Genomic DNA, 12792 nt, shown 5'->3' with positions numbered 1-12792 from the left:
ATGAATGACATCTGTTTACATCAACACAAGATCAGACATGATGAACACACTTAAACTGCTCATTATAATATACAGTAACAGAATAATACAGTACATATGAGCAGATATGATGATGATGAAGATGATGATGATGATGATGAAGAAAAGCGTCCTTTATGAAACCTTTCCTTCTAAGAGTGTACATGCACATCAATATTCCGATATTAATCTGAATCATGTTCAAAATTCTGATTAGCACTGAGTCGTGTGAACATTCCCGTCCCTGTTTTAATGGGACATTTGTTACATGGAAACAGTTTTTCAGGAGAAACACATGCAGGAATTATGGGTGAGAACAGATGCTTATGGCTAAAAGCGTTTTGTGGTGTTTAGGAACACAAATATTAATTTTAATATAATTATTAAAACACATTTACATGCAATTTCATTATATTATTTACATAATAAATGATTATTATTAGCATTCCTCCGACACTTCCGTGCGCTGTGGCTGTAGGTGTGTACTCCAGAGGGGGAGAAGTGTTAGTCCTAATTAAGTCATTGTGAGTAAGTAGTAATCAGACTAATAACTGAGCACAATCTCCCGGGAAATAAGTTAATAACCACGGCAAAGGAAGTACACACGTATATATATATATATATAGATGCATATAAACGTCATATTCGGAATGCAACCTGAATCTAGAACTAAAGTGGAAATTGATGTGCATGTAAAATCATCAAATGTTCACCTCATTCCACCTCTCAGATTAAACTATCAAATATTACACACATATACATGTACATATATATAGATATATTTATATACTGATATATAGTATATATAGTATATATATATATATTGATATATACTGTATATACATACTGTATATAGATGCATACATTGTATAGAGATACAAATACACATACACACACACACACACATACATATATACACACACACACACACACACACACATATATATATATATATATATATATATATATATACACACACACACACATACATAAATATAGATACATACTGTATATAGATACAAAATATACGCACACACAGTATATATTTCCATACAGTACATATACACATATGTAACCGCACATAATACATGATTATATATGAAAACGGACACATATTACATTAACACATGAAAACGTGAATTTCTACTTCTACGCAAGAGCTTTCTTGAATTAAGCGAAACTTAACTAATGGCATTGATCAGCTCTGATAACTCATTAATTCGACTGTAAATGAGATTATTAATATGGCAAGTTCAACATGAACCCGAAAAAAAAAAAGATCCTCACACACTTCACGTCCATCATCATGTCTTTCTCACATCAGCCCGAGAGCAAACTGGACGACAGTAATCGGCGTTATGGTAATCGAGCGCATCTCTGACTGAACGCCACTGCATTATAATGAAGGAGGCGAGCGAGCATCATCTGGACGCGGCGCGTCGCGTTGCGCGACACACAACATGACGCGTTTCAACCAGATTCTCGCGGATGATTGTCTCACACACACAAATCCTGACAGAAAAACAGAGTCTCACCGTCCGAAGGAACTGGATCTCATCCTCCGCGTCTCCACCTTCAGCCATGATGAGCTCCGTCAGTCCATAGCACGCTCCGTGTGTGTGTGTGCGCGCGCTCCGTGTGTGTGTGTGTGTGTATGTGGGCGCGCGCGCGCTTCCAGTTGAACCGCATTGGGGTTTCATCTCTGACGTCACGCCTGGCGCATATTAATATTAATACACAGGTGAATATCCAAACAATTTTGGTCTGACCTTGGTTCTTACATATTTGATTCGGCCAGTGTGACACATTCTTTCAGTTTAAAATACATTAATTTTTATTATAATGACGATAAAAATAAACTCCTAGAGTACATTAATGTTAATTTCTTTATTTTATATGGCAAATTCTTCATTCATAAACAAAAGTTTGCATCTGTCCTATCCTTATTTTGACACTGAATTAATCTCACTTCTTAAATCTCTTCGTTATATAAATAATAATAAGATTTATTAAATATGAAGAAATATTTAAATAAAATACATGCACTAAAAAGCTTTCCTTGTATATTAATGTGTGTTATTGTATCAATGCAGTTGTAGTGTATGCCTTCTTGTCATATCTCTTTGCCATGTCATCTTTTGTTTTTCATTGTTTTTGTATAATTGTTTTATGTTTGTTTTATTATATGTATATGTATTTGCATGTAATTCCTTGACAATGTTTTTATGTTAATGAGCATTAAAATAAATAAATACACAGGTGAATAGAAGTACGAGATTTTTGGTGCTTTATGAGAGTTTACTTAAAGAAATGTTTTGCCTTTTTGTGTTTATTCTACTGTGTTCTGATATTACTGTTAATGTATCTTATTCGAGATATGAATATGTTTCCCCTGTTCATGTATGCAGCTTCTATTTGTTCTGCGATGATAAAAAAGTGAATATAATTGACAAGTAAAACTGCTGACTGAATTTGTTTATATTTATTTGTTTATTAATGTTGTTGCGTATTTGATGATGGATAATAATGTGTGTATTTTGTGTTTTTTGTCAATGATAATATTGTTGATAATATTAACACTGCTATAGACTTATTGATGAATGCACTGCCTCAAAACTGTCAGTCATTCCCCTTTTATGAGCACAGATCTGGACTTCAGTGAAAGTGTAAAAAAAAGTTATAGAAGTTTAAATTGACTGTAAAGCAAATTTACTGAACTAAACATTCTTTATTTTACACAAAATATATATTTTACAAAATAATTTGGACTCTAAAATTGCTAGAAAATCAAAGCCGTACGTCTAACCAAGGTGTGTCCAAATTCACAGTCTCTAAAAGGATTTAAAGTTCCACACTAGGGTTTGTGCAGGTGTGTGACAGTATAGCTGATGCAGTTTATTCAGTTTATTCCACACACACACGGTCATATTATGGGGTAGTGTAATTACACTGCTAGAGAAACAAGCATTCGAGCTCAGAGAACAAGCCTGTCCTTCTTCCAGGAGACGCTACATGACTTTGGGCTCTTCGTTCGGCGAGTAAAGTAGATAACTGGGACACGCTATTGAGTCTGCTGCTGTTTTCAAGGTCACACACACACACACACACACACACACACACACTCTCTCTCTCTCTCTCTCTCTCTCACTCACACACACACACACTCACTCACTCACACACACACACACACACACACACACACACACACACACTCACCCTCTCACTCACATACACACACACACACACACACACACATTTCACATCTCATATAAGTCACAGATCTTTAAAAAGCATTGACAATCTCTGGAATGAATGTATCATTGATTTATTCGTCTGACCCAGTGACCCATGTGACCCAGTGACCCAGTGACCAGTGACGCTGCATGTCAATATTTAGGACTGTTACAAACTCTTTTGACACTCGATTAGAAGATCCAAACGCAGCTTTATTATCACAATCATAATCCACATCTCAGCCAAACGGTGAAAAGCACAGAGAAGAGCAGATCCACAACACAGGAGTGCAGTTTAACACAAACAAGACGTCAAAAGGTGTGTGTGAGTTTAAACACACAGCTTATATAGGCCAACATTAACAAGCAAATGACACACAGGTGCAAGTAATCACACCACGATTTATGACGCATTTAGCAGACACTTATCCAAAGCAACTTACAATACATTAGCTATTCTCCAGAGCCAACAATATTCATAATGTACATTCCAGGTTAATTAAAAAAGATCGATTATGAAATTAGATCAAGGAGAGATTAAATGCAAGGATTTGTACTGATATCATTATCATTATTATTATTATTATTACTATCATTGTTTCTGGTGTTTTTGCAGATGCACATGAACGATTTTAGTGTTGCCTGTTTCTTGCTGGTTTAATGCCATTTATAGTATGATTACTAATTATATGTGAGACAAGAGCATACAGGACACATGTTATTATATCTTTCCCTCTTGTTTTGGCCAACATTATTATTTTTATTATCCGTTATTTAACCAGGAGAATCACATTGAGATATTGCTATCTCTTCTTCCAGAGAGTCCTGGTCAAGACGGCACATAAAGATTCACACAAAAGAATCACAAAATGACAAATACCACAATTTACACATTCAAAATTAAATAAATCAAATCAAATCATATCAAGAGAAACACACACATTGCAAGTGTCCTTTAAAACATTGTGCAAGAGACATTTAAAAGTGCTTAAGGTTGGAAGTGCATCTAGATTAAGTACATTTATTTAGCAATTCACAAGCCCAAGGAGCATGAAAAGAAAAGGCACATTTGCCAGATTCTGACGATATCTGTGGGACTTTTAGATTTTGATTTTTTAGGGAACATTAGATATCTCAGACAGCAGTGTAGTCATTTATTTTGATTAGTCTTCTGCTGCCTCCTAGTGGTGTGACTGTGAAACAACATGCATTACTTCATTTGGCCAAATCATTAAGAATTACCTTTATTGTTGGGTCATCATATGCATCTTTGCAAAATGCATTAATAATATCATTAAAACATGAAATAATAAAAGAAATGTAGCCATCCAAATGGCCACAGCATTAAAAATAATATAAACAATCGATCATCTTGGGGTATTTCATCTCGCTTCTCACTGTAATAAATGATCACTTTACCTAAATTAGACTGGTTTGTGTGAGATGTTTTCCAGTACACGTTCAGTGTTTTGATGTTGCACGCCTTATTCTCCCTAGATTTAAGAGGTTTGTAACAGTGTGCATTTTTGCATCAAAATTGTGATGAGCTTTAGTCTTTGATATGAATTCATATTTAATTGATGTATATTGTATCTTTTGAAAGTCAGATATTAAACCGAAACAGCCTTTATAAGCTTTGCTTCTTACACTATATCTATAGTTTCAGCTAAAGATACATACAGTAGTTACTATAGTTACTGTTACTACAATAAACCCATAGTGTGTTTATGGACTGGATCTTCAAACACTGTAAGCAATTTCCCTGTGAATCATCTACTATGTCAACTTCTTATGAAAGCTGGTTTATATTCTATTCTTAACAACAACTGAAAAAAATATGGATTAGTACAGATTTTAAATCAGACTGTGGTTTAAACCGTAACTGGTACACTGTAAGAAAATATATGATCAATTAGTGTTTTTACATTGCTTTAACTCATCAAAATAAGTTAAGAAATGTTCAACTTTTTTGCAAGTTATACAAGATTCACCTAATTTTTTAAGCCAATTTAATGTAATTTAAGTTGAAATGACTTAAACATCCAAGTTGATTGTACTTTTACAGTAAAGACTGACACACGCGCTTTCCTTCATTAATACTCAATATAACCAGTATTGGGGGAGTAATACATCACAAAACGTTACTTCTGTGCTTGATTTATTCGCATAATTCCATTTAAATTATTATAAGTGTGTCTGTTTGCGTTTCTGTGTCAGTTTAAGCCCGCGTGTCCCTCGCGAGCCGCCGCCGTTTGATTAAAAAGGCGCGCGTTTTATTTTCCTTATCGCGGTTTAGTTTTTACAGTCTATGGTCGCGACGCGTCGCTCGCAGTGTAAACACTTTCTAAACTTGAGTACTAGTACTTTACATCGATATAAACTCAAGAGGAATGTAATGCCATCACATCTCAGGTACAGTACCTCAGTATAACGTTTTTTTTTCGGTTAAATACATTTCACTTTAAAAAATAACTAACCGCCATTTTCCCCCTCAGAAATGTCTTCAATATCACAGTATTCATATATTAACACGGTAATAAACAGACAAAAATGCTTACATTTATGACTTAATTCAACATACAGATAAAGTATTACAGTCTGTCTTTAAATCTGTTTTTTTAAATCACGTTTGTTTTATTTTGTTGTTATACTGAGGTTAATTATATTCTCTAACCCTCACACGTAAGTTACGTAATTGTATGTATTTATTAACTTTATGTATTTTTACATGTTCATTCGGATGTTTCAAGTTTTACTATCCTTGTGGGGATATTTTTTTGTGTATATAATACAATTTTTTAATAATTATATGCAGTTATGTATAATGAATGTTCTATTTTAAAGCGTTATGAAACAAATATTTCGCTTGCGCCTCCCAGTCAAAGATAGATAGATAGTTAGATAGATAGATAGATGGATAGATAGATAGATAGATAGAAATAATGACAGTTTGTCTTGTGTCCCCTTTAAGTTGATGCTGCTGTCTTTGACATTCTGCAGTTGAGTGTCCGCAGCGCCGCTGTTTTGCTTTATGACACACTTCTCATGGGGGCGTGGCCATCGCTAAACCAACCAATCACCGTCGCGTGGACAAACGCTGCCGTCTCTTATTGGTCTCCGCGCCTATCAATCACAGGGTGAGCCCGCTGTCCTCCAGAACGCACTTTATTCCGAGAACGAGTCACGGATCCGTCATGCACCTCAGATGGGTGAGTTTAACATGATTAACTTCATATAACATACGATTGTTGCAATTAAACACGTTAATATAGGCTGAAATTACGTGTCAATGCGGGTGAGATAATGCGTGTCATTTGTTGAACGAATGAAAAAGACGCAGAACTTAATATTGCGTTATGCGATTATACAAATGCATGGGTCATAATCATATTTTAGCTAAATCTGAGATGAATTGTTGAATGCGAAGTGCTCACGTGGCTTTGAGAAACGCTGTGAATGTTTAAAGCATCAGTGATGCAGCGGTGCAAAAATAACTTTCTGCATAATAAATGATGCTCAGGATAGTGCAGATTATTCTCTGCTCGCCTAACCCACAGTCCACAGATATAAGATATGGGTTTTGTTCTGGATTAATCTCTGCTGCTGAATTGCCATGTCATATTTTAAAGAGACATTCACTGCAGCTTGTGCATGATCATCTTAAAGTGTCATTATAATGTGTGTGTGTGTGAAGGTTGAATTGTTATGAGGCTTATGATGAAGGGTGCTCTAGTCCTGCTTATTTAAATGATTATGCATACAGTTCAAAGGCTTTAGCAGAATAAATTGTACTGAATGACATTATCAATGGACCCACTGTTAGTTTTCATCAATATGCATTCATGGATATTTTTGGCAAAGCATCTCAACAGTTTATTTTCTGGCCTGAAACATGTCTGGCATCTACACTACTGCACAGAATATTACAAAATAAGTCTGTTTATTATAACAATATTTGCTTATGATCATGCAAAGGTTATTCCTAAAGATTACTTGCTGAAAAATAACTCAGAAACTGCTTCACAAATAATTATAAAGAATTGTCTTTATAAACATGAAAGACAGAAATAGTATACTCAAATAATCAGTTTTATTCACAACTTTTTACACTGTATACATTGTCCTTTTTGCATGTTTGTTTTTTTGAGAGAATTCAGTGTGCTGCCAAATTTGATAACATTAAATCCTATTATTAAATGCAATTCATCAAAACTGTTATTTAAATAAACTTTTGATTCTGTTGTGCATTTGAAAGCACTATGTCTATGCAATAGTTAATGTGTTTATCAGGTTATTTAGCCCCCAAAAAAGCGGTGTATGTACATTCTACACATCCTAAAACAGATTTATGAGGTTTACGTTGCACTAAAAGCCTTCTTCATTTTGCCAGGCCTTCGATCGCCCCGATGATGAACACCAGTCCATCCCGGGCCGTCCCCGACTCGAGACGAGACCCACGAGACAACCGCCAACTTAATTTAGGAGTGTGATTAATTAAAACGGGCTTCGTAATGGAAGGCACACACACTGTGCTGCGTCTGTACAAACCCATCCATGAGCTGTGCTTCACCAGTCTGTACTTCCCAACAAGGAAATCCCGAGGTTTTTCACGAGCTGCTCGTGAAGTCCAGCCTCTGTGTGGAAATCAGCATGAGGAGAGAGGTGAAGACTCGGGCAGAACTAAACAAAGACGCCAGTATTACAGCTCAGCGGATGAAGTCCAGTCCTGTGAGGAAACAAAAGGAGCGGTTTCGCAGATCCACTGGTTGGCCATCGAACACCATCAACTCCTGACGGATCTCCTGTCTTTATGCAGCGAATGCGCAGACAGACTCAAGATGGGAAACCAAGACGGGAAGATCCAGTCGGAAGGAGAACATGGTGTTAGTAGCAGTAGCTTTACTCTTCCTCAGTCCGCGGAGTGTAAGAAAGCCTCGAGAGTTCGGAAGCTGAAGAAACTGGGATCCAAGAAGATGGACAGTGCTGAAGACTTCTTGCAGAGCAAATTGAAGAAGAAGGTGCAAATGGGAGCAGCATCCGAGTTTTCCCTGGGAAAAGACCCGGAAACTCCAGGATCAGGCTCCTACGTCAGCGTCTCAAGCGAGCCGTTTCTTCCCATGGACGAGGACTTCCATATTGCCAACGATGGCTGGGATTTCATGGAGGAATCTCGTTTTGAATGCGAAATCGATTGTGATGCGCTGTCTGAGTTTGACAACCAGCTCCGTTTGGATTATGAGAAACCGATCGGGAACGAACGTGGACGTATCGACAGTTCTGGGACTAAACGTGAAGAGACGTTTGGAGGGAATGCCGATCGACTCAACCCGCGCAGTGATAACACAGCAAGAAAAGACATGGAAAGATCTCTGATTGAGGAACCTGTATCTCACTCCTGCTTAGATGTGGAGGGAATCTATCGGAAAGCATCTGGACAGGAAGAGATCAGTCGTTTACACAAGAAGAAACCGTCGTCTCCGATTGACGCCAGCTCTAGAAGCTCGAACCTTCGCTCCTGGACCAGAAGCCCCACATCAAACTCTATCTCCGGGGTTTTTAACGTGTCTTATCCTCCGACCAACACTCTGCGGATCATGTCTCCGGTCCTGTCACCAATGTCTTCTCAGCTTCCCAGTCCCCAGATGAACCACCGTATTGTGTTGCTGCCTGAGGAGGATGACGATGGAAATAAACGTCCGTCTAGAGACGAGCAAGTCAACACAGAGGTTATCGATAACAACGGCAACCGCAGGACGGCCTCGCACCTCGACCTGAACCTCGGAAATCAGTTCAATCCCAATGAAGCCACGACCTCAGGTAAGCGACTGCTCTTCTGTTTCAAACTGAAGAAGAAACTGTGCGAAGGTGCTTGCAAAATCAAACTCTCGAGTTTTTGTCACTTGCTCTCTTATCGTTAAAATAGATTAGTGTTTTGATCATGTTTTAAAGTCCCCTGTAGTCAATCATTTTATCCCTTAAAAGTCATCTCTGATCACCAAAATGACATATTTAAATGTTTTTTTTTCTTCTTCATGCCTTAAAATATCTTGACTGTAACTCGACACCCTTGCCTTGTTTAGTATGCGTGGTTCTATGAATATGCAAATGAGCCCCACCTCCACTCACTCACTCAGCTCAGAGATCCACTGGTTGACGATCACACGTTGATCTGATTGGTTACAAGGTAGTTTGTGACGTCAGAAACACCAGCGATTTCAAAGCGTGTTTTTGAGACTGTCTTTGGTTCACTGCAGTTTTAAGGAGGAAATACTCAGCAATGGTGTCGACTTATGAACTTACACATGCTTTGTCTTAAAGCGTATTAAAAACACCACATAGACACATAAACTACATTAAAAGCTGGATTTACACCACAGGGGGACTTTTAAATTAGAAAAGCTGAAAAACACATGTATCAAGCAAGGTACTCAAGCTAGTTTATTGCTGCCATCATCAAATAATTTTCATTGAACAGGGATTAGATCCAACAGGCCAACATTAAAAGAGTGAAACAAAATACAAATAAGACAACATGACATTATTATGCAACAGACATTATACAACTCGCACAGTTATTTAATAAACTATCGATTTGTTTGTTATATCGGCCTTTTTCATGCTTCAGCCGATATGACGTGATTAAATTGTTTAATTGAACTGATTAATTAAATAATTTAAATTGATTAATAAAATCGGCGGCTGATCCATCGGATCTGTTCATTATTATCAATACCATCATTATTAGCAATCCACCTTATTTTGCAACACGAAAGTAAGTTATGTTCTTCAAATGTGCGATATTTCCGGTTAATTAGCCGCTATAGGTAAATAACTAGAAGAATAACAGTAACATTACTACAAACTAGTGCATTTATGATTATGATGATAAGATAACATACCATGATATCAAATTCCATTTTCCAATATAAAGCAGCATGTTTTTGTACAGCTAAAATAACCAGAAGCGAACGACACAAATGCTACAAATGGCCACATTAAAAATAAGCTGATAGTGATGCAAACACTACAAATCTCATGTTCATTCTGATTTCTTAGGCTTGTCATGTGACTCGGGAAACAAGAATTTCGGCCTTTCCAAGAGATCCATTATTGAGTTTTCGCTGTGTTTCGGAGAGTCACTAAAGGATCAAAGCCACCGTGTTCAAACACTCATGAACATAATTTTCTCTGCACCTTCATCCTGTTGAACTGTTTAAAATATCCACACGGGTCGCTTCAGAAGTCCTGCACATTAATGAGATGAAAAGGATTAAAACACTTGTGTTGCCTGAACAGGACTTCGGAAGCGCGTAAGCTGCGTCTCATGGTTGCGCTGACGAGAAAAGAAAGAATTCCCATTAAGCGTCTGCCCTTTCTGTGATCTTTCTCTTGCGAACATCACAAGCCTAAATGCACTCGTTTGATTTGATCATCGACTGTCAGATGTGGGACAAAACACGCTTCCTTTGCCCAAGGCCGAACAGAAGCAGTGAAGTCTACAGTCTACAGTACACATCATCACTGGCAGGGTTTACTCTCTGCTTATGAGAGACGTTACGAGAGGGTCAATACAGAAAATGTGAGTGCTGCTTGTTTACTGTGATATTTTAACACTCTTCGGTCATTTTTGACCAAAAAAGTTTTGCGAATTTTGTACTTCATTGGAATGGGTCGAATCTAAAGGTTTTGCCACTTGCTATGTGAACACACACACACACACACACACACGTGCGCACAAAAAAAAATCCTGGACATGATTCGAAAAGGTTTAATGGTCCTGTAAACAATAGTCCCACTTGTGCTCCTCGGTCAGAAACGAGCGCATTGGAAATGAATGAGAGACGAGTTTCCTCTAGTGGAGGCGTTTGGTACTGCAGCCGAACACACTCTCACTGAAAGATCATTTACTGAGATATCAGGGTAAAATTTGGAACACGACTTGTTAAAATTTATGGCTTTGATTTTCTTGCATTTTTAGACTTGTAAACTGTTTTCACTCCAGTAATAATCTGCCAAGCGTCGTCTCTGAAACGAGATCAAACTTCAGTCTGTCGCTCTAAAGCATTCAAGATTTACCACAGTTTAAGTTGGAAATGACATGTTCAGGTCTATGCTCAAAAAGCGAATAAATGGATTATAAATACAGCGTAAATATAATTTAGTATAAAAAACACAAAATATTAAATAAAAAACATCAAACTAAAATATAATATATTAATATTATATACTAAAATATAGTATTGGATTATTATTATTATTATTGCCATTGGAATGAATTGAAAACGCTCGCTCTGCTCCGTGCCACGCTAGTGTAATATGGGTGTTGAAATGAAACGCAGGAGTGTGAATCTGGCGGATCGCACGTCCACAAAAACCCCCCAATAAACCTTAATGAAAATAATAAACTTTCAATAAAACATTCAGGGAATTTAGAACATTCTGATGAAAGGGTATTTTAAGGCTAGAAATACGTTTGAGAATGAATCGCTTGTTTTAAAAGAGAGAGAAAAGATCTGCGTGGTGCCGACGCTTGCCCAGCTGCCCATGTGGTTAATCCGCCTGTGCTAGTGATGTATGTGTTCGCAAAGACCTGCAGTTTTATTCATCCTGCACTAAGAAGAGTTTCTGAAGTGACTGTCCTGAGCCTGAGGCCGACACACACTCCCGCTTCAGTAAGCATCTCTCAGACACCTGATCATGTGAGGATCGGGAGGAACTCTTACAGGAGGGGCACGGCTCCGGATCAACTGAGAATCACATTTAGTTTTTGTTTCAAATCTCTTGAATGAATGAATGAATGATTCAGATCCGGTGTGATTTTGTCAAAGGTTTGATAGACGCAGCCGATTCACTGTCATTGAGGAATGAGACCGCGATCTTTTAACGATCTATCGTGCAGCTCTACTGTACACTATATATTTAAGCATCATAATTGATATATTTAAGCATGTATATATTCTAACAGCAGTGGTTGAGGACAGGATTCTGTACACTATAATATTTCATCAGGCAATAAACCATCTAAAAATACCTCCACCGTTTCAGTGCCTCAGGAAATTAAACATATTGAGCTTTAAATGATCGTTTTCATACTCAAATGCTGTATTGAGGATCTGTTGATCATCATTCACAGTAGACGTCCTCATCTAACACACATCTGAGGAGTGAAGCTCCAGTGGATGATACCATTGCAGTGTTTACTGTGGTGTATGTGTGTGTTCAGTGTACGCCTGTACATGACACTCAGACCAGAGCAGGAAAGAGGCCAGATGTGTTTCAGCCGCACACTGTTGTGTGTCTCCGCCGATCAGGTGATCACATGACCTCTGCACTGCTGCCACTGATAATGAGATGAAGCACTCGGGTCATGTGAAACTGATCAGCTCACGGACAGAGACCATGTTGAAGATCCTGGAGTTGTTGTTGCATGTTTTGCATGACATTCAATCCTGACGTGTGTGTGTGTGTGTGTGTGTGTGAGTGTGTGTGTGACGGGCTGAATGAGCTGTAATTACTGTCACATCACTATTGTATTGTCACA

General features: G+C 37.7%; 2 protein-coding genes across 2 annotated transcripts in view; one reads left to right on the top strand and one right to left on the bottom strand.

The window, feature by feature from the left end:
* The window catches only part of LOC311280385 (ryanodine receptor 3), a 160942-nt gene extending 159336 nt beyond the window's left edge, over nt 1-1606 (bottom strand). Inside the window, exon 1 of the mRNA XM_084392502.1 lies at nt 1554-1606. Within this exon, the coding sequence (XP_084248628.1) occupies nt 1554-1601 (48 nt within the window). The 5' untranslated portion in view covers nt 1602-1606. The remainder of the gene's footprint in view (nt 1-1553) is intronic.
* Nucleotides 1607-6425: 4819 nt separating this feature from the next.
* The window catches only part of LOC311280427 (formin), a 75291-nt gene continuing 68924 nt past the window's right edge, over nt 6426-12792 (top strand). The window contains exons 1-2 of the mRNA XM_084392583.1: nt 6426-6460; nt 7642-9068. Coding sequence (XP_084248709.1) covers nt 7763-9068 — 1306 coding nt within the window. The 5' untranslated portion in view covers nt 6426-6460; nt 7642-7762. The remainder of the gene's footprint in view (nt 6461-7641; nt 9069-12792) is intronic.

Source organism: Rutilus rutilus (genome assembly GCF_951802725.1).
Source record: "Rutilus rutilus genome assembly, chromosome: 21".
In the NCBI taxonomy this organism is placed as follows: Eukaryota; Metazoa; Chordata; class Actinopteri; order Cypriniformes; family Leuciscidae; genus Rutilus; species Rutilus rutilus.
The sequence above is the reverse complement of the archived record's forward strand: the minus strand, read 5'-3'. Positions and strand labels throughout refer to the sequence as shown.